Raw genomic sequence first — 24,456 nt, 5'->3', positions numbered from 1 at the left:
TTCATTCAAAATAACGGTCAAACACAATGTCAATCCTTCTTATTTCTTTATGTTTTGCTGATGAGATATTGATTATTTTGTCTCGAAATTCAATTTCTGAATACTCCTTGAATGTCTTCGAATTTACCGGATGAAATATATAAACAATTGCTCCTACATCTAAGACTTTTGCTGTGATACTTTTAGGAGTAGTCAAAGAAGGTGCCGAATATTCTTCAAGGTATTTAAGATAATCCGATTTATTAGTTTTTCGGAGTTTGCCGTATTCAGATATTGCTGGTGGATAAGCATGATTTTCATGTCGAAAAAAATCATATAAATCTCCATCTCTATGTTGAGATGCAACATAAAGTGATGCGAACATTTTACATTCTTCTTTAAGCAATACTGTTTTTAACCTTCCTTTTTGAGTGGCAAGGATTTTTTTCTCTCTAAACAAGCATAAATTATTTTGGGGGATTGTCTTATATATTGAAACCCTTCCAATTGTTAAACAATTCTGAATATAACATTTAGATGACTCAATACCCATTTGCTTTGCTTTTCTTACGGATGCTCTAACTTCTGCATTAAGTAATGTCTTTGTTGATAAATTCATGAGAATGTCTTCTTCTATTAAAAAGGGATTTCCGAAATCTTTCATAACTTCAATAAACTCTGATACATGTTCATTATAATTTTTTTCAAAGGCAGGTGTATCTTTGTGATGATTTTTCTCATCGTCATCTTTTTCTCCTCTAAATCTTTCTAGAAGCTCAGGAAGTAGTGGTTCACACACCATCCACTTCATCAACGCACTTGGGTTATCTAAAATGCCGATTGAGCCACCATTTCCATTTATGATCTTAATGATTTGTTCATGGGCTTGGTCTGTAGCCATAGATGAAAAATGGCGTCTTGTATTTTGAAACGCAAAAAAACCTTTGCAGAACTCGGTGTGTATCTCAGGGTGTCTATAAGGTAGCATATTCATGCCACAAAGAAAAAATGGAAGCCATCTAGAGTAGTGCGTGTGATCTAAAGCAAACATCCAAGGAGCAACTTGTTCCAAAGCACTGACAAACATATTGAAATTTCCCATTCTGAAACTCTTAACAAGCAACAAGACTATTGCTTGTAACTCCATAGCAGTAAACCAATAGTTAAATTGGGTGTATGCTGTTCTTTGTTGTTGGATCTACAGTTCAAAGGAAATTGTAGATAATTTTTTGAATGCTTTAGTCAAAAGTGAGTATAAACCAGCCAATAAAACTTGAGCTGCATACCTGGAATGTTTTACTTTTCGACCAGTTAGCATAGATTCTGCTCGATCAAAAATTGTTATACCGGCTTTAGCTATGGAATCACAACAACCACTGCCTTCTAACCAATCTCCAAGATAATGAGGCCGTTTCTATGTGTAACCCGCCGATCATCATTAATAATTTATCTTTACCATATAGTTCCCGGTAGTGCCACTGAACTTGTTTACCTAACCCAGGAAAAAAAGTTCTATAGAACTTCTATAAACTTTTGAAACATATGGTCTATAGAAATTCTATAGAATTCTATAGAATGTCTATTAATTTCTATAGAAATTGCTATGAAACTTTATTATCTATAAAATAAAAAGTAGAAAAAAATGTTCTATTGGAATTTCTATAGAAATTAATAGAGATTCTATAGAAATTTTATTCTGTAGAATTTCTATAGATCATATGTTCTAAAAATTTGTAGAAATTCTATAAAACTTTTTTTCCTGGGAATGCATACACTAAAAATGCATATAAAAACTTGTAATTTTTCAATTTTTGGTTTAATAAATAATAATAATTCTAAAAGTAGCAAGCTTTTTATAGATTTATTGTAGTCAATAAATGCTAGTAAATAGTTTAAAATTTTAAAGGTTTAAAAACAAATATATCAATCACTTTGGTAAACTATAATTGCTACGGAAATACCAAAAAACCTAATGCATGAGGTTTATGCTCATGAGAATTACTTATTTTGAAAGATACATTTACTTATGAACAAAAAACAACTTAAAAAAACATTTTTTGTTTACATACACTGTTTTCACTAACCTAAAAAAATTATTAAATTCTGTTTGTTTTAAAACTTTTGCAGTATGACCACGCGCATAATTTCTGTCTTTATTTGAAGCCGATTTTACACTATAAAATGAAGTTTTTTAAATCCATTTTTAAAAAAATTTTCAAGTTTCATGCTGGTATCACATCTTGAACTATTTTGCTAAATATTTATGCTTAGAGCCCCCACTAGTAATTCTTGCAGAATATGAGTCAATTATAGCTTCTATTAAAGAGATAACATTATCTGTTGTACCTGTTTTATTGGAGGACGGTACAACAAAGGAAGTTGAAATACAACATATTGTAAATTTAACAATGATAGATGGAAAAATTCAAACTATTATTTCCACAGCAACCAACTCATACCAATGCTGTTCAGTGTGTGGTGCATCTCCAAACAAAACATGGTGTTTCAATTTTGCATGCTTGGATATGGTTTTTAGAATGTATGCTCCATATCTCTTATAATATGCCGATTATGAAATGGCAGGCTAGAAATCAAGACGAAAAAAATATTGTTAAACTGAGAAAGCTTGAAGTCTGTGCTGAATTTCGAACAAGGATAGGTCTTGTCATAGACCAACCGAGAATAGGTAAGGCAGGTACATCAAACGATGGCAACACCGCTAGGCGATTTTTTCAGCAATACGATGTCTCAGCTAGTATAATGAACATCAATGTAGATCTAATGAAAAGGCTTCATATTATTCTGGCCACAATATCAAGTGTTTATGAAATTAACTCATCTTAATTTAAAACATTCTGTTGGGAAACTGCTTCGCTCTATGTATTCCTGTACCCTTGGTATCCTATGACCCAAACACTTCATAAGATTTTGATTCATGGCTATGAAGTCATCGAACAATTTACTCTTCCATTAGGTATGTTTTCTGAAGAGGCTCAAGAGGCTACCAATAAGGATTCTAAGATTTTTCGTGAAAATTTTACAAGAAAATGCGATCGGAAAAAAAACAATATAGACCTTTTTCATCGCCTTTTATGTTCATCTGATCCTTTAATTTGCACATTAAGAAAGAAGATACATAACAAAAAAAAAAGTCTACCATCTGGTGTACTTGAACTATTGCAAGAGCCAACGATAGAATACTCGGCGTAAAACATAAATTTAAATAATATCCTTGTTGTTAATTTTGTTGGGTAAAAACGGAATTTTTTATAAATGGAAAATAAATGAGTTTTTTAATAATTTGCGTAATTATGTAATAAAATTTGAAGTTTTTAAAAAACAAATGTTATTTTTTCCACAAATTATGTTTTTCAATATAATAAACTGTTTCTAATTAAAAAAAATTAAAAAATTTTGGTTTTAGAGGTTTTGGCTAGATAATGTCACTTTTGACCCACTGTGCACTGCACCACGGCTGCTCAAATTTTTAAAGATTGTTTTCCTATAACTTCTACATAACTTTTTGTTATTGTCATAAGTCTATCTGGATTAGCACCTAAATGTAGATTTTATTTAATTGAACCAAATTTCATTTTTAATAAGAGTTTTATTTGTAATACAAAAATAGTTTATAAAAGCTTCTAGGTCTTCATCAATGTCATACTTCATATTCATTAATATAAAACCAACATCAACTTTTTCGACAACTTTTTTCAAGACAAGTGAATACCTTAAACAAATTTTTTAATGTTTCCTCTGAAAAAACATATTTTTGATGCAAATGCTGTTAATCTTGCTTGATGCCAAATGAAAGAATTGATCAAGAGTTCCAGTAATTCAACTACAAATTTTATTTTATTTTTAAGAATTTTTTTGCTATTTAGTAAGAAATTTTTTTTTGAAGTTTTAACAAGTTCTTGGTGATAAACAATTTACTGATAAAAAAAAATTCTCATCAAATAAAAATAAGCATAATTAAATTGTAAAAGTGTTTCTCACATAAATTATGATTTGCGAAGAGATTATATGCAGATCAATAACAAACTTTGAAACAGAATCACAGTTTGCCTGTTTATATTTAAGCGGCCTAGGATCCTAATTATACATTTTATCTGGTTTTATAAAGCTTTTTCTCTCTCAATTTTTACTTTTTTCCACTGAATCAGATATACATACATTTTCATCAATAAATCCAAGTTCAATGGCATAATTATTTAAGTAAAAAATATAAATATAACAATATATTTTGTTTTAACAAGATGTTACAATAAAACAAAGGTCATTGCAAATAGTGATTCACTAATAAAGCGCAATGACCTAAATAAGAAAAAGGAAAAATAATAATAATAATAAAATAAGTAAATAAGATATAATGATAATAATATGAAATAAGTTATCTACAAAGTAAAAGAAAGTTAAATATGTAAGTTAACGTTAAAATAAGTTAACCACATAATAAAGTAGAGTTTCATAAATATTTATTTAATGACACTTATAAAACATACTTCATTAAAAATATTTATAAAATATAAAGGTAAAGAAAACGGTAAAGAGGTAAAAAGGTAAAGAGTAAAGTTAAGCGTAACTTTTTAGGTAGAAATAATGGAGTAACTTTAAAAAAACGATTCTTGAACCTAAGGATGGGATCTGATTTTCAGGTGTTCGGAACGGAGTTCCAAGATAAGATACACGGGCATGTAATATAATTAATTCCATGTTTACTTGTCGGTTTTAATGGGATAGTTAAGATATTGTAAGTAACCAATCTTGTGTTATGCCCATATATGGTTCTATTAATAAAGTAGTTGTGAAGTATAATAGGAAGGACACCATGTTGTTGATCCCAGACAAATGAACAATTTAGGAATTGAATAAGTCATAGAAGCAAAAGAAATGCAGTAAAAAGACAGAATCTTCTAGTTTCCCTAGATCTGCAGTTACATAAAGTATATTTAGAATTGCTGATAGTTAAAAAAACAAATAAGTTTTTTCACAATTTATTGAATAATGGACATGTTCTCTAATAAAATAAATGTCACTTTCAGAAAAAAATTTATCTTTCACATTTTCAACAAACCCGCTCTTTAATATAGCCACAATCAATCTCGTCAATATCTTGCAGTAAATTATCATACGCTGAATAGAAAGAAGTATAAGCATTAGAGACAGACTCCACAACAAAATGATACACGTGTGAAAAGATGAAAATGCTCTTATTAATTTCTTTAGATAAACAAATACAGATGTAGTTTTAATATTATACCATTTTTCTCCGTCATCTTTACGATTTACAGGAAGATTTAAACTGATAGCTTTTAGAAGAATTATGAAACTCCTGTAACTGCTTAAGCTTATTTACACTGCATTCCATTAGATTTTTAAAGAGTTTAGCACCAGGAACATTATTATCAGAAATACAAATACAGGCCAAAGTCTCACATTTTACCACCATCGTTTGATTTGTTTTTCCGCATCGGAGTCTAAGCACTAGTCATGGTAACATTTTGTGACGTAGGCAATACCCTACGCTATCCGGTCATTAAGAATTTTTGGTAAATTTGTGAGTAGAATACTTTTTTTAGATAGTGAGTGTAAAATAATCCATTTTGTTTTTCTTACATTTAAAGTTAACTGGTTATATTTAAACCGTTTAGATACGTTTGGAGTTTTTCATTCATCATAGGAAGTAGTAGGTTTCACTTTAGAGATTTGATAATTTTTAACATATTAAAGAAAGATAATTTTGTATCATCAGCAAACATAATACTTAATAGATTTGATGCTTCATGCAAGTTGATATGTGTTAAAAGCCCTAATATAGAGTTTTCTGTTAGATTTGAAACCATTTACTAACTCTTTCATTTATTTCATAGTAATTAATTTTATAAAGAAAAATATCATGATTGACAGTATCAAATGTTTTTGAATGATTCCTAATAAGAATGAACATTTTTCAAATGAATTGGAAGTTTCACGTACAAGCTGGATAATTGCATGCTCAGCTTGCAATTATCCAGCATGCTTAATTTATTATTTTTAAAGCCAAACTGCTTGTTGTATAACAGATTATTAAAACTAAAATAATTAGTCAGCTGTACATGATACTTTCAAGCATTTTTAAAAACAAAAAAGATGAGACAAAGATAGAGTGGTAATTACTAATGTTAGTTTTGTTCACCTTTTTAAACCGATTAATTATAAAGTGCTATCGTTAAAAATGTAGCAGAGCTTGATATCTATGATAAAGAAATAGGTTTTTCCGTCCATAAATGATATTCCTTTAAGGTAGGGAATATGGTGTGGAAAACATGGGCGTAAATTAGCTTAAACAGTACTTTTGTACAGAAATTAACTATTGAACTAATATTCATTACAGTGTTTCCACTTTCCGTGATTTATCACATTTTGTTAGATTTATGATTTTATGTAAGATTTTTTTGTTGTTTTATAAATATACATAGTTTAAATAAGAACGTTTTCAACATTTTTTATTATATTCTATGGAACATTTGAATTTGATATTGACTATAGATACTAGTTCTGGTTCAGGTATTAGTAATGTAAGTTAATACTCTTGAGTCCTTAATACAAGGGGGAGGAGGGGTATTAAAAAGGAGGGTGGAAATTGCGGCATGGTAAGAGCAAGACGTGTTTATCAAAAAAATTTACAATATGGAAGTTACAATGATAAATATTGAAAAACTAATAACCACCAAACTGGAAGAACAAAAAAAAAGCATTCTTAGTGAAGCTATCAACCTTTTAAAAAAACAGGAAAAGATATTTAGCGATATCATAAGTGCTAATCTAAAAATAATAACAGATCGGCTCGACAAACTTGAAAACGAGTTCAATAAAAGCAAATCGAAGGTTATAATAATTGAAAAAGACATCAATGAAATAAAGGAAAGTATCAACTTTCAGGAAGAAAACATCTTAAAAAAAATTTCGGAAACTAACAATTTGATGGCCATGGAAATTAACAATTAAAAAAAAAAAATATTGACCTTGAAAATCGTTCACGCCGTATTAATCTAAGGATTGATGGTTTAACTAAGCTGCCCATGGAATCTTGGAATGACTGTGCAAAGAAAGTTAAAGATCTATTTAGAAACAAACTGGGAATCGCTGAAGACGTAATCATAGAAAGAGCTCACCGCATTGGGAAAACTAATGAAGATAAATCTCCAAGAACTATAATTACACTGATAAACAAATAAAATTTTATTGTGCAAATCTTGTTAACTAGGTGGTTTTTTAAAACAAATTAAATATGCTGATTTCAAATATGCAAACCATTTTTCACCATCACGTCAAGTTGTAAAGATATTTGGGTTCAAATCTTTAGTATTTAAGGTAAAGTCCCTAATATTGTCGAAAAAAAAGTTATTTAAATAGTATGTCAACCTGGGTCTCAAAAGAAGCGTATTTTCATAAAGATTTTAAAAATGGTATTTGTTTGTAATAAAAATAAGTACTTTTTGTAATTATTGCTGAGAAACATTTAGTTAAAATTTTTTTTAAACTCTTTAGCATTTTTTCACATAATTTTTTTTGTCAATAAATTTTAAGTAAAAATATTTATCTTCTCTAAAATCTCTATGAAAATGCGCTTCTTTTGAGACCCAGGTTAACATACTTTTGAATAACTTTTTTTTCGACAATATTAGGGACTTTACCTTAAATACTAAAGATTTGAACCCAAATATCTTTACAACTTGACGCGATGGTAAAAAATGGTTTGCATATTTGAAATCAGCATATTTAATTTGTTTTAAAAAACAAATTAAATATGCACCTAGTTAACAAGATTTGCACAATAAAATTTTATTTGTTTATCAGTGTTATTAAACTACTAGACTTTCAAAACAAAAATAAAATCTTAACGCTATCATAAAAACTCAAAGGAACCGGAATATTCATTAATGAAGACTATGCGAACGAAATGATGGAAATAAGAAAAAAGCTTTGGGAAGATGTAAAAAGATTTCGAAAGGAAGATAAATTTGTTATTATCAAATATGATAAAATATTCGTCAGAGAATTTCGTAAATAATTTTAATTTTTAACTAAGTCGAGATACGTGAAATAACTCTGTACATTTTTTATTATGCTTGCACGTTTTAATTTACCGCACTTTACACAATGACTAACGAAAACAAAAACAAAACAATAGATTTTAAAACGCTGCGTTGCAACGTCTACGAAACTGCTAATAATATTTTAAATGATTTTTACGACTCTGATGCGCAAGTTTTTTCACAGAAATAATTTTGATTCAAAATACTTTGAATTAGAAACTTTTAAAACTGAACTCGAAAATTTAAAAAATAATTTTACTGCAATACACATAAATATAAGAAGTATAAACAAAAATTTTGATAAACTAAAACACTTTCTAATAGATTGCAATTACTCATTCAATATGATTTGCATAACTGAAATGTGGTGTTCTGATGAATTATTTCAAACGAACACAAATTTTCAAATTCCAAATTATAAACTAATATCTTTTGAAAGAAAAACAAACAAAAGGGGAGGAGGGATCGCAACGTATATCCGAGATAATCAAGTGTTTAAAGTAAGACCAGACCTCTCCATCTCAGACACTGATAGCAAAGTCTTTACTATTGAGATAACGGGTAATAAATAAAAAAATATTATAATTTCCACTTGTTATAGACCTCCAGAAGGTGATATAACGAAATTTTCAAATTTTTAAATGAAATCTTTCTTAAAATGAATGACAAGGGAAAAAATATTTTCTTTAAAGGAGATTTAAATATTACCAGTCTAAACTACAAAGAAAACGCGGTTACTAAACTCTTTTTTGATAATCTGTTTCAAATATGTATCCTTCCAATCATCAACAAACCTACTCGGATAACCCCAACCTCCATCTCTGCAATAGACAATATATTAACAAATACATTTCTTGAAACTTCTTTAAAAGCAGGAATTATCAAAACCGATTTATCAGACCATTTTCCTATTTATTTTTCATTATCTCAAGATTAAAGAACCTATAACAATCCTAAAACTAAAGTATATAAAAGAAAAATCAATCAGTTCTCTATTAAAAATTTTAAAGACTCGCTATTGGTAGTAAATTGGGATGAAGTGTATCAAGAATGTAACCTTGGACACACAAATTCCGCATACAATTTATTTATAAATATTTTTCTAGATCACTACAATAAACATTTCCCTGTTGAAGAGAACGAAATAAAGCTAAAGTATCTAAACTGCCCATGGATAACTAAGGGGATTAGAAAATCATCAAAAACAAAGCAAAAACTCTATATCAAGTATTTAAAAAACAGAAACGAAACTAACTTAACTACATACAAGGAATACAAAAATCTATTTGAAAAAATTAGAAAAAATTCAAAAAAAGTATATTATTCAAAACAACTACAAAAAAGCAAAAGTGATATTAAAAAAACCTGGAACATATTGAAAGAAATAATAGGTAAAAACTATACTAAATCAAATAATTTACCCGATAAAATTATCGTTAACGAAACTGAATATACCGACAAAACTTCTATCGCTGAAAACTTCAATAGCTTTTTTGCAAACATAGGCCCTAATATGGCTTCAAAAATGCCCTGATATCTCCTTCGAAACCTATATAACAAACCAACATTTCTGTTTAAATATTTTCTCTGGACTAAACCATGAAGAACTAGAAATTGCAAAAAAACTCGCTTAAGACGAATAAGGCCCCTGGGATAGACGACATTTGTAGCTATATAGTTGTAAATGTGTTTCCGGAAATAAAACAACCAATTTATGAAATATTTAAATCTTCAATTAATACAGGATCCGTACCGAATAAATTAAAAATAGCTAAGGTAATACCAATATTAAAAACCGGTGATGCATTTACACTAAATAACTACAGACCTATCTCAGTGCTACCTGAATTTTCAAAACTTTTGGAAAGAGTAATATACAATAAACTGTATAAATATCTAACAAATAACAAAATCCTAACTGAAAAACAGTTTGGCTTCCAGAACCAACATTCAACCGAACACGCAATTCTTGATCTTATAAATAATATAAATGACTCCTTTGAAAACAAAAAATACGTCCTTGGAGTCTTTGTTGATTTATCAAAGGAATTTGACACGGTAGATCACGCTATCTTAATTAGGAAAATGGAAAAATATGGGATAAAAGGTGTTGCACTAAACTGGTTCAAAAATTTTTTACTAGACAGAAAACAATGCGGAAAAAAATTTTCAAAATTACTCGAAATAAAATGCGGTGTCCCCCAAGGTTCCATTCTTGCACCTCTTTTGTTTTTAATATACATAAACGATCTTCCTAAAGCCTCAAGTAAATTGGACTTCATAATGTTCGCGGACGACACCAATTTATTTTATGCATCCTCATCAATTACAGAACTTTATGAAACTACAAATGCTGAACTTGAAAAAATAAACAGTTGGTTAAAATCTAACAAATTATCGCTAAACACAGAAAAAACCAAATACATTCTTTTTCATTCTAACCTTAAAAAAATACCACCCGATTTACCTTCGCTAAATATAGATACTAAAGAAATAGAGAGAACCCAAGCAACTAAATTTCTTGGGATACTTATTGATGAGAACATCTCATGGAAATCACATATAGATATATTAAATACCAAAATATCAAAAAACATTGGTATCCTCTACAAAGCTAGTTCTATACTGTCTCCTGATAATTTAAAGTTTCTATACTTCTCGTTTATACAAAGCTACTACATATACGCTAATGTTGCATGGGCGAGCACTCATAGATCCAAACTAACCACACAATATCGAAAACAAAAACATGCTGCAAGAATAATTTTTAATAAGGATAGACTCTCGCATGCTGAGCCACTTTTAAAAAATTTGAAAGTATTAAATGTATATCAAATCAATATATTCCAAAATTTGTTATTTATGCTCAAATATAAACTTGGATTTGTTCCTTCTTACTTTTCAAAGAATTTTTTCCAAAATAACAAAAATAGATACCATTCCAGAGGAACGGGAAACTTCAACGTACCTTTTAAAAAAACAAATCTCTCGCACTTTTCCATTTTGTACCGTGGTCCTTATCTATATAACAAATTAATATCAAAAAATACTCAACTAGAAAAATCGAATAACTTAAATACTCTGGAAACGTTATTAAAAGATCTCATTTTAAACACTAACAACTTTATGAATTTTTATTAACCCAAAAACATTTAAAACTATGTATAAAACTAACTTTTTTCCGAAACTTATGTAAACTCTATTAACTCAAAAAACTTTAAATAACTCAAAAAACTCTAAATAACTCAAGAACAACAGCAATAACAAAAACACAAAAGCAAATAATAGGCTTAATTATCAACACTCAAACGACTATATATTACCAAATCGTGTACCTACTTATATTAATGTGTATTGAAATAAAATTAAAAACTACTTTTTGTTTGCTTTCTTTGTTTTTTTGCATTTTGGATTTTTATTCTCATTCTGCCGAAAACCGATAACATTTTTTTGTTTTTTTAAAAAAATATATATAAACTCATTTTAAATAAAAGCATCTATAAATATTAGTAACGCATAGCGGTTTCTTGATGACAAGACCGTCGGTCTTCTGCAAGTTTTCCGCGTTCTTTGAAGTAATTTCTAATACTTTACAATTTTACATTATATATTTTTTTGTATAACGTAACTTTGTAATTATTATTATCATTTTTTAAAATTTTATTTACTCTGTAAAGATTCTATTATATTTTACGAATTTGTAAGGATTAAAGAACAAAAAAAAAAATTGTAGTCCAAATCTGATATAATGGTGGGAGGGGGAAGTTCGAACATATTTTTAAGTACTAAATTTTTTTTTAAGTTTTCTAGAGATATAAAGTTTTGTTGGTAACAAGTAAAAATTAATAAACGGCGGGATGTTAATAAGCTCAAGGACTCAAGAGTACTTAGATCCACCTGCTCTGTTACTACTGAATTCTGTCACCTTGGGAGTTAAGATTTTTGTAATATTGTTGTGAAATTATGATTGCTGTTATTGAGGACGGCAATTATAAATGGAAGAAAAGATTCGGCTACAATGATCCTTTTTTTGAGATTAGCCAAACACTAAAATCCATCTACACTCGAAGAAATCAAAACGCGGCTTTAGCCAACTTACAAGACGCACTCCAATTTTAAAAACTCAGTAAACTTTCGCAAAATGAGTTAAGAGATCTAAGTTATTTAGAAACAGTTGCATTTGGCTTGGAAACCGAGTCTGCTCAAAAGACAATGAAGTCAGAAAATGTTTTGGAGCGGAGTTTTTCCAACAAGACAGTTTTGATGTTTTGTCAAGGCAGGGTGGTCAGCCAATAGTTAATTCAAAATTGCAGGACTTTTCAAATAAAATTTGGGTTTTTTAAGGATATATTGATTTTAGCAAGCAAAAAAACAAAATATACTGATTTATGAAAGATAACTTGATGTTAATTATACTGACAGTAACATCAAACTAATTTTTTTTGTTTTGGCATCACAAAAAATACATAATTATCAAATTCAGTATAAATCCACACAAAATAATAACTCTGTATAAGATGATTACGGAATAATGAACTATTTCATGAAAAAGTTTCAGAGTTTCCAAAGATAAATGCTGAAATGGGTGTTTTTCCAGGACCTTTCAAATTCTAGAACTTTTCCAGGTTTTCAAAGCCCGCTGTCCACCCAGCAAGGTATTTTGTCAGCACTGTTACAAAACAAATTTAAGATTTATACATGATTTTAAGAAAAAATGCACGATAAATTAACAACAAATTAAAAGATTTTTTAAATTATTTTTTGTAAGATAATTTTTAATTTTGTTTTTAGAATTTTATAACATGATAAACTTGAATATTAGGTTAAATTATATGGAAACTGCACGATTTCTATTTTTTAAACGTGTAAGCACTGATTCATGAACATTAATATTCTTGAATATACTAAAAGGTATATGCTTATAATCAAATTATTTACTGGAATTTATTCTAGCTTTCAATTTTAAATATACTGCCAAAACAAATACCAATAATAAAAAAAAAAAATACAATTAACTTCATAGTTTGCCTAATTAAAATTAAAAATTTGCTAAAAAAACTTTTACTAAAATTATTTAAATTTTCAGTAAAACCGAAATAAATTTATCTATGCATATTTAACGCATTTTGCATTTTAATCTTCTATTTGCTGCATTGGTTTAAGATCTTCGGCTATTAGAAACTCGCAACCAGTTGATTCTTTAATATCCGAAATTCCTAACGTTGGCCAGATTTCTTTTAATATAAGGCCATCATGTGGATCGACTTCAAAAACACACTAAAAAAATAAAATTGAAGCATTTATCTCATTTACATAATAATACATTAAAATACTTCAAGCTTCAATACTGATTATAAATTTTTTTTCCACTTTTTGCTTCGACACACAGTGACCCAGATTAAGTTAAAAGAGGCAAAAATTACTTAACTATTAACAACATGTACATTAAGCTTATACTATGCATCAAAATGGGGTTTTTGGGGTCAAGGAATTCGAATTAGCAACTTAAATTTTTTTTTACATGCACTTATTACCTGTATAATGCACATGTACGCGTCAAAACACGCGTTAGAGGACTTTAAAATTTGTAAATATTTTTAGTAAAAAACTTAGCTTCCTTGACCCAAAATAAAACATTATTTTATTATTACACAAACGCTCGCGCACGCGTTAAAGACTTGCACACGCGTTCGACGCGGGCGAAATTGCTGAATGCGCGCAGACGCTTAACAAAGCGCGTTATGAGTCTTTAACGCAATCTATAATACAAAAATAAACAAGTCAGAATATTAAAATCTTTTTACAATTTAAATTACTAATAAGTTCACTACTTCTGGAGGCAAAGTTCTTCCTTGATAACTCCTGTGTTTTACAAATGAAATGCTTGAGATTTTTGGATCCGATCTAATCAAAAGGTAGTGCATCTGATCTTTCATTGTGTTAATTCTTGATATTTTTGTCGTGTGATAAAACCTTACCTTTCGGATTTGCTTGTTTAGACTTTACTGAGCTTCCTCAGAGTATTGGGCAATTGGCAAATCAAATTGCTTTGAAATGGAGCAACCATGTATCAGAATTTTGTGAACACTGGGTGGCATTATATACCAACCATATATATTAACTATAATTTTAGCTGTATCAGTACAATAAACTTAAAATTGATTACTATCGATATGGTACCCAGAGGATATTGTAATAAGGACAATGTGCATTCTCTTTATAACTTCCATATCAACCCCTGTTATTTTAGAGAAAATCGCAGAGTTCTCAAATGCTCTTCTTGAAGTATTCCCATCATTGCTATTACCAAAGCCTACTTTGGGCTGATCAACAATGAGACTCAACTTTTCTCTGAACTTTGATTTAATAAATTTCTTCTTTAAATTTACAGTTAGCTTCTATTTTTCAGTTCTGGTTTGAAACTTCTGGATTTCCATTTTATAACCTAAATGTAAGATGAATTCAAAAGATCTTATCCAACAGTGCAAATTTGAAATACCTAATTTAAGGGCTTTCTCATTAACAGGCTTTTTTTTAACTAATTCTATATCATTCATCTCTTTGGGCTTACAACCACACACATTACAAGACTGAGTTGACTTTGTGTCAGCCAATGAATTTATTACTTTTCCATCAAACATGGTCATATCAATTTAAAAAGTAACCTTAATAGTTATTACTGCACCAGCAATATTCAAATCTGTTGAGAAGGGTTTTAACTGATTCATTTGAGTTTGAAGATCAGCTTCTTCTTCTTTGCACAACTCTGATGTCTCTTTTTTATATTGCAGGTGAAGAGGTCTACAAAAATGGCAGCTAGAACTTTTAGAATTTTTCCAAAAGTCAATGTTTTCAACTTTAAACAGAAGAGGTACAATAGCTGTGCTGAACAGGCTATCTTCTTCAGTAAAATTAAGGCTATCAAATTTTTGTTTGTAAATACTTTGACTTGACGCTCCATCGAACCCAATTTTCACATACAAAATTCCATTCATCTCAACTTTACAACTTTCCTTTAAATCAATCATATCTATAATCCTAGTAACTGTATGATTTAGCATACTTTGTAATGAGCATTTTGCTGACATTTCATTAAATTGAATACCTTCAGGATAACATTTCAGCTTTTCTTCCCCAAATTTATTAAGACTAGGATATATTTTTACATTGTGAGAAAGAGCTGAATTTCTCAACACTTGGTATTGTGAATCACTTAAGTCAGTTTGCGTTTTCAGATCAAGAGCCTCCTTTAGTTTCATAGTTGTTGGAGTCAAGGAATCAATACTTCTTCTCATCTGGGCTACATCAACACATTTAGAAGTTCTTTTCAAAGTATAAGCTGAATCGTTTTCTTCTGCTGATTTAGCACTCTTTGATGCAGCAAGAGATAGAGCTACATGGTGTTCATTAGCTAAATCTGCAATCTTTGCTCTTTTACTTCTTTCACAAAGATCTCCCCATTCCTTAATTGGTCTTCCAGATCTAGGATGAAAAGACACACTATAATTAATGAGATTTTTTCCGAGCCAATTATCTTCGTACTTTAAAAACTTTTCATAGTTTCTACAATATTTTTTAAGCTTATTTTTCACTTTCGAAATAAAAATCTGTACAATTCTATTTAGTTCACCAAGTTTATCTTTAGGAATTATTTCGGATTTTTTGATAAATTCAACAAGTATTTCAGGAAGTGCTTCGTTATTTGTTTCAGATTCGCGAATTTTTAAAAATAAATCCAACCTTTTCATTTCACTTTTAAAGCTTAATTTTTTTTTTCCAAATAATATTATGATTAGATTTCTTTTATTTTCAAAATAGAAGGTAAATACTAGATTGTATATTATTACACAAGCGTCGGAAAACTATTTTTAAATTGGAAAGGGAGGGGCGGTGTTGCATTTGACAAAACTATGCATGAATCAATTTAAAATATCTCCTTAAGGAGCAGGAGGTTGCAGCAAATATTGCAGAGTTTACTTGGCTATAGATTAGTGGTTTTATTTTACTAAAATTGAACATGGAACAACGTGGAACTTTTTTTTGGCTGGCACTTATGTTTAAACTTGTGTACTAAAATTTTAATTTTTGAAAGAAAAATTAAAAAAAACTTATTTTTTAAATCTAAAAAAAAAAAAATTAAATAAATTTTAAATATCTAAGTACTCATTACTTTAACAAAAATAATAATAAAGTATTGTATGGAGGTGGAAAATAAGGTTGCTTACAAGATAAACATACCTTAAATTTTCATAATTTTTTGGTGATAAATTTAACTTTTTACGCATATATTCCTTTAAAATTACACAATAATAATATCTGTAAAATTAATTAATGTTGATTTTAGACCAAAAAGTAGTTTACTTTAACATTTTAAGTCTAAAAATTATAAAACTTCCACTTTTTATTCCGGACTTTTTGTCATTTTTAGGTTAAATCTGGGTCACTGTGCGACAGTTTGAAAAACTATTAATACACAACGTAAATTTTTAAAGTTAGTTCTTACAACATAAAAAAATGCAGATAGAACCCTATAATTCTCATGCGGCAACTTGTTACTAAAATTTTTTAAGGGTAGTTGCAACTTGTAATTTTTATTACATAAAAATAAAAAATAATTTTTTTTTTCTTTTCACATTTTATTCTTGTCAAAAAGAGCTTGTATAAAAATCAAATTTAGATGTGAGTTAAAAAATTACTCAAAAATGAAGATTCGGAAACAAATAAACTTGTTTTTAGAGTGTACAAGTGTTATAAACATGTTTTTTAAAAATATAAATTAGTGTTGAATTTTGATTAACACAAAAGAGCTTATTTGTATGATTAACCAATGATATTTTTCCTAAATCCACAACCAGATTATAATAGGCAAAACCTATAGTGTTGTTTAAAAAACTTTTTACTGACGGAAGGGTAGAAATCAAGTTTTCTTTTAAAAAAAAAAAAATTCAAAGTCATAATATTTTTCATTGATAGACTCGAATCAGCTAGAAATGACATCTTGCATGTTTTCTTGCTAATTAAGTTTAAGATGCAGTTATAAGATGTATAAATCAAATGACTTTAATCAAAATTCAGAAAATTGAAACTGAGAATTTTTTTGAAGTTATCAAAGTTTTGGAAACTGTACTGAAATATTTTTTATTATCAATATTCTACAAAAAAGATGCAAGACATATATGTCTTTATATTATTAAAGTTCTGAAAACAGTTCTTTAGGAAAACTTGCAATTTAGCTTTTTATCTTATAAAATCATTTAAAAAGCTCACTTAATAGGAAACGTACATTTATGTATCAGGTGATATAAAGTTTTATTAAGATTTCAAATTATTTTTTTATTCAAAAAATGGTAATGAGGTGTCAGTTTGTCGACTTAGGATAGATAGGCTTATTTGTATATTTTTTACTTAAGAAAGATAGGTTTACAGTTTATCTTTGGTATTGCTGTGTAAATCAAAAAAGTGTTTTGATTTTGCTAGCCTAAAAACCTTCCTCTTAAAATTAATTCTTATTTCATCTTTATTAATTAGAAAAAAATTGCACAAAACAAAGTGTAAATAATACTTTTGATTTAAAATTTGCAAAAATTTATTAATTTTGATCTGTACTTTGTTAATTAATAATAGACTCTAAATTAAAATTTAGGTTTTAATTATTATAACATATTATTTAGTATTAATGAAATAAGAAACTAAGTTTTTAACCAGTTTTTAATAGTTTGTTAAAAAAAAATAACTTTATGTTGTTATATAATTTTTTGCTCTGTGTTTGTGCATGGAAACTATTAAGTATGTTTACTAAAAGGAGGAGTTTAGATTGCAGTTTTTTTAAAAGACAATATTGGAAACTTTAAAAATGTTCAAATAATTTATTTTAACTAATACTTTGAAAATCACTTTAAATAAAAATGCCTTGTATCTATATCAACATAGAACTAGGCTACAAAATTCAAAAAAAAAAAAAAAAAAAAAAATCTTAATAAAAATGAACATTTTTATTAGACACTACTATTTTCTTTTTGAGTGAGCATAACTGCTTTGCAAGAGATTTGCATTTGACTGCAGTAAATCTCATTTTAAAATAAGGAAAAATTTACACTTGGTGCTAAGCTAACATGGTTCTGGATATAAGATAAAAATAAAAGAGAAATGGTAAAGAGCCAAAAATTTAAGAGAAAAAATATATAAAACCAGAAACATATAAAAATTAAAAAATAACATATTCATACAAAAAAACAAAGTTAAAATATTTAAAAAAGATTTTGTGTGCAAACCTTTTCTGTTATGATCATGTCAACACATCGTTTGCCAGTTATAGGTAAAGTACATTGTTCAAGTATCTTTAGCTGATTTCCCTATGAAGTTATAATGAATATGACTGTCATAATTTATTCATTTACAAAAACAAAACAAAAAACATTTACAGATATATAAAAGACAACAAATTATCATGGTAAAAATGAATATTGCATAAAAACAATAAATGTTGCATTATATAAAAACTAAGAACTAGAAGTCAACAGAGAAATTTTCAATTAAGATCTCTTGTTAAAATTATTTCTACATTTATGTAATTTAGTAGTATAATATAATATTAAGTAATAATATAATCCAAAAGAAGAACTTAAAATAAAATGCATTTTATATGAACAAATATGAGTTACTTGTTATTTGTAACCATAGTTGTTAAGATGTATATACACCAAATATAATATTTGTGGAAATTTTCAATTAAATATTTAAATCTGCAAGATCCTATGTTGATAAACACAATTTCAAGAGTATTATAATTATATTAGATTTTATACATTAAATTGTCTAATTGTGTTTCAAATTGATTAAAAATAGTGACAGCTCTCACGAATACACATTCTCTAATATTTTTAATAATCACTTTCTGATTCGATACATATTAAGACCTCCCCTCCCTCGTTTATTAACTTTTACTTGTTATCAACAGGAAATATATATCTCAAAACTTAAAATAAAAATTGTTGACCAAGTAAATCTCGATTTGTTAAAAATGGTTTATTTCTCACCAAAGTATAAAACTTATATCAGCATTCTAAATCCTAATGAAATCATGATAAAACAGCTGTTAGAAAATGCGGATTTGATCGCAGGTCATGCTTGAATTAAATAGTTTTACGCATTGTTTGTAAAAAATACTAATTTGGATTTATAAATTATAAACTATCAATATATCCCCCTGTTTATTAGAGTTAAGAAAAATTCCTATCTTCCTTTTATTAACCCCCACCCCCAACACACACACTCCCTGTTTATTAGACCTGGATTAAAATTCCCAGCTTTTATTACCACCCCTTGTATTTAGGACTTCAGAGTAGTAAAAATATTTGAATAACTTAGACAAAATTTTATAGAAGGAAGAAAACCGTAAAAAGCTAACCTTAGCCATATGTTGCATTGTGACAATAACTCTAGTAGGGCTGGCTACAAGGTCCATTGCACCGCCAATACCTTTTAACATCTTGCCCTAACATAAATAAATTTATGATATCAGTTTTTGTTTTTTAAAGAATTATTTATGTTAATTTTCTAAATTCACTTACAGGAACAGTCCAGTTGGCAAGATCACCATAACGTGAAACTTGCATAGCGCCTAACATTGTTAAATCCAAATGACCACTGTAATAAAATGAGTACTTTTAAAAAATAAATATTAAATTTTTTTTTAAAACATCAATATTTTACCATTATAACAGTTTAAAATGATTGTATACAACCATCCTAAACTGTTATAACAATTAAATCAAATTCTAAATCATCATCTTTTTCAGGCTGAAAGAAAACCACTAGAAAAATACACTACTATAGAGCTAAAAAACTAGAAAATTAGATATTACAAGCTTGGGAAATCTATTACTAAAAACAGGCTACTGAAAAGATAAAGAAAAAAAGATTTTTTGTATTTATAGTGAATATTTAATATAGTACATACTAAACAGTGAATGTTTAATATAGTTCATACTTATAAAAAAATTCCGTATGACCATTAGGGTTATGACAAAAGAAAATTTTTTTTTTGGCCTGTAGTAGGAATCAATGAACATTTTAATACTGATTAAGAAAATCACAACTATTTCAATCAATTCAAAAAAAAGTTTCTGCACCAAAACACCAGACAACATAGTGGGCGCCATATGTTGCCTAAAATATTTTTGTTCAAAAGTATATCAAATTGGATCTCAAAAGAAGCAAATTTTATAGCAAGTTAAAAAAAATAAAAACTTTTAAATAACATTCAGTTTTTTTTTAATTTATTGAAAAAAAGAACATTTTAAAACCAAAAAGTGAAAAAAAAAACACTTTTTAAGATGTTTTTTTTAAATACCTTCTTAAAAAAGGTTACATTTGAAAAAAATTGTTATAAGAAATCTATAAAATTTCCTTTTTTTTGAGGTCCGGACATGATATACTTTAAAGAAAAATATTTTCGGTAAAATAAAACACTCAACATGCCATTAGGTGTCTTGATGCAGAAAGGGTAATTCCATGTCAAATCAGCTGAAGAAAACAAAAAATGTCATCCCATGTTTTGGATTGTGCTAATTTTTTTTTATGTTATAGGGTTTATAAAAATGAGGAAAATCTGAAATTTGGAACCTCCAACCCCTTACAGCTCTTGAGATATTCAGGATTCAATTTTCTTATTTATGCTGACTCAGCATTTTTAAAAAAATACTTTTTTGTTGTTAAATAACAATATTTTATAAACCAAATGAGGTATCATCCTGAAATTTTGTACATAGACAATCTTTCACATGGCAGATACAAATTTCGAATTTTTTTGACCACCACAATTGCATGTAAATTAGATAATGAAGGCATATATTTTGGGGTATTTTGACGGTCAAAATGGTAATGTATAAAATATATTAAATATTTCCATTAGGCTCTCCCCCCCCCCCAAAAAAAATATATTTAACAAATTAAATATTTTTCCAAAATTGAAAATTTAGTTTTGCTAAAAATTTTTCTTTTAAGCTTTTTGGAGGCCTTATTTTGGAGAGCAATAATTAGAAATATTTTTATTTATTGAAGCTAATTTTTTTGTAAAAACCAACATTTTTTTAAGTATAGAAACTTTACTAAGCTGTAATCAAAATGCATTTATAAAAGACATTTTTTGTAAAAGGTTATATTATTTCGTCATTATTATATTATTGCTTCTGATTTTATGTTGTAAATATTAGTTTCCTGTTACTTTGCAGAATTTTTATATTTACTTAACTAATTAATAAATGTTAAATGATTACTATATGATATGTAAATAAAATAAGAATTAATTACCCTTTAATCATGTATAAGAGGAAGTTATATAATAAGACACATCCAATTATATTGTATAAATGTATAAATAATTTACCATAAACTAAATAATGTTAATGGTATTTATAAAAAATATTTATTTTGTAAAATATTTCAAAACTAGATTTTTGAATAAAATTAAGTTGGAAAATATGGAAAAGTGTTCTATTGGATTAGAATGTAATGCTAACTGTCACAAGGTTTAACAAAAAGACAAGGTCTTTTAGACTTATCAACATTTTCAAGTGATAAAAAACATGAGTTATTATGGAGAGCTGGTTTATATGATTGTGGAAAATTGTTTACTACAGTTTGATATTATAATAGAGAACACTTTTAGGTTGGATTTAAAAGAAATTTTCAGAAATGCTGTAATCTATTTAAAAAACACAGAAATCGAAAGAAAAATGTAAAAGATAATTTTGATATTATTTTGATGATTAGAATGATTTAAATAGTAATTTAATAAATTTAAATAGTGACTTAAATCAAATAAAGAAATAATAAGATAACTAAATAGTTTTTTAAGAAAATTCAAATATTTTTATAAATTTAAAATTTAATTGTTTTATAAATTAATAAATATACTAATATATTCTTTACAATGATGCTTAGTAGATATTAGTTTTTAGAAATGATTGTTCTTTTTTTTAAAATAGGAAATGTGAAGATATCACTATCAATAGCAATAACTCTTAAAATACAAGATATTCCTGTTGTACCTGGGTGGAAATTATGCAGTAGTTGTTACAAAAGGGTACAGAGTATAATTAAAAAATTAGAATCAAATGATCAATGCTATAGCAGGGTTGAGTCTGAACATGAACAACGTTCAGCTCTCAATGAAAGACTTAAATCTATATGTGTGTCACCTATCAAGTTTAAATCAGTGCCAAAACACCAACGGTTACCAGCTACCAAAAGAAAATTTGATCAAATAACTGATGCAACAACAAACAAAATAAATGAAGTTTATAATATTGTTCCTATGATTAGATTAACACCTTCATTTACACCACTAACTTCTTCAGTTGATAACCATAAAATTGATGATCTAAACTCACTTTTAAATGAATTATAAGATAAACTAAAACATACTCTGCAAAAATACAGGTATTAACATTAACTCCAGAATCATGGTCACTCTTATCTAGTTCATAGCTTTTATCAAAGTGATGAGTACACACAAATGATGCCTGGAAAAAAGATTTTGTCAGTATAGGGTACAAGCAACACATGCAAAAAAGACTAATACTGATTAATTTATAAGAACTTCATGTTGCATTTAAATCTGAACACTCTAATTTAAATGTTGGATTTTCAAAGTTTTGCCAAAGATGGTGTGTAACCACTAACTAGTCTGGCACTCACAGTGTTTGTGTCTGTATCTATCATCAGAATGCTAAGTTGTTAACTAACGCTCTTAAAAAAAACAAAGACTTAATGGGATTAACAAAGATTTAACGGGAATGATTGTTTGCAATCAGGATAATCTAGAGTGCATGTTACATCGATGTCTACTATGTCCTGGTATTACTGCTTTAAAAGAATTCTTAACAGTAAAAGTTGATAACAGTGATAAAGAAATAGCAATTAACCAATGGCAAGGTACTGATAGAACTACGCTGATCAATCAAAAAATCAATATTGAAGATCTTATTGACCTTACATACAATAAAATAGATAAACTTACATCTCATTCATTTCTAGCTAAAAGTCACGCCAAGTACCTATAATATTGGGTTCAAAGTTACCACTGGAATAAACCAAAATGTACACTTCATCCTATTATTATATACTGAAAATTAAATGGTAAACTGATATCTAAGTTATTTTGCTTTCTTTCTGATGACGTTGAGCATGATGTATACTTTGTATATAAAATACAACAGCTCATTATCAATTTCATTAAAGCAAACATTCTACAGATTAGTAATATTTACTTCACTGATGGATATGCAGCACAATATAAAAACTTTAAGAACTTTGTTATTCTTTGCCATCACAAAGAAGACTTTGATATTGATGCTGAATGGTTTTTTTTTGCACAGTATGGTATTGGGGGCACAGTAAAAAGACTGCACAAGCCAGTTTAAAAAGGACAATGACTGGACAGATTTTATATGTAGATAAGATGTTTGAATTTTGTGTAACCAATATAAAAACATTTAATTCATTTTGGTTTATAAAACAGAAATAAATGGAGTTCGGTCATCATTACAATTAAGGTTTACTATGGAAGAACCTTGCCAGGAACAAGATGCTTCCATCATTTTATACCAATTAATAAATGTACAATTTCTTATAAAAGGATCAAACTGAGTCAACAAACTGATGTTCAGAGATTTCACCTTGTGCAGATACCATGAGCTGAGCTGCTTGTGCAGCAGGTTATTTATAATCGCATGGATTACGTAGCATGCAAATATGACAATTTTTAGTGGATTGGAATTATTTCCAAAAAAGATGAAAGAGAAGGAGATTATAAATTTCAATTTTTGCATCCACATGGTCCCAGCCCAAGTTTTTTATGGCCCATACGAGAAGATATGTGTTGGGTCCCATCAAATCATGTTTTATGTACCATTGATCTGCCATCTACAACAAATAGTCGCATATATAAAATTTCAGAAGCTGAGTTTCTAAAATTTTATATATGCGACTTAGAAAAAATTATTGAAAAAAATAAAGATTTATAGAAAAATTTCTAATGCATTATTATTTTTATATTTATATGTTATTTTTCAAATTTAGTTAAGTATAAATTTATTATTTCCCTCAAATAGCCTTTAACAATAACTTTTTATAACATAAAATTAAGATATAGCTAACTTTGTCATGAATAAGTTAGGAATAAACTTTATGCTGACTCAGCATATATATATAAGCTTTACTTAAATGGCTGCATTTAAAAAAGTTGAAAAATGCAGTAATATACTTTTTATTAAGTGATGTTTGATACCTATATTGTAAGTTATAAAATTGCCTTAAAAAAGTTATCAAGGTGACATTACCATTTTGACCGTCAAAATACCCCAAAATATATGCCTTCATTATCTAATTTACA

The 24,456-nt window shown here is 27.9% G+C and overlaps 1 protein-coding gene across 1 annotated transcript in view; it reads right to left on the bottom strand.

The window, feature by feature from the left end:
* Positions 1-12,976: 12,976 nt before the first annotated feature.
* LOC100209501 (succinyl-CoA:3-ketoacid coenzyme A transferase 1, mitochondrial) overlaps positions 12,977-24,456 on the bottom strand; it is a 51,986-nt gene continuing 40,506 nt past the window's right edge. The window contains exons 14-17 of the mRNA XM_065801407.1: positions 19,631-19,706; positions 19,468-19,554; positions 18,332-18,412; positions 12,977-13,337 (exon numbers count right to left, since the gene is read on the bottom strand). Coding sequence (XP_065657479.1) covers positions 13,194-13,337; positions 18,332-18,412; positions 19,468-19,554; positions 19,631-19,706 — 388 coding nt within the window. The 3' untranslated portion in view covers positions 12,977-13,193. The remainder of the gene's footprint in view (positions 13,338-18,331; positions 18,413-19,467; positions 19,555-19,630; positions 19,707-24,456) is intronic.

The sequence above is a fragment of the Hydra vulgaris genome, chromosome 07, assembly GCF_038396675.1.
Source record: "Hydra vulgaris chromosome 07, alternate assembly HydraT2T_AEP".
NCBI classification, from domain to species: domain Eukaryota; kingdom Metazoa; phylum Cnidaria; class Hydrozoa; order Anthoathecata; family Hydridae; genus Hydra; species Hydra vulgaris.
The sequence above is the reverse complement of the archived record's forward strand: the minus strand, read 5'-3'. Positions and strand labels throughout refer to the sequence as shown.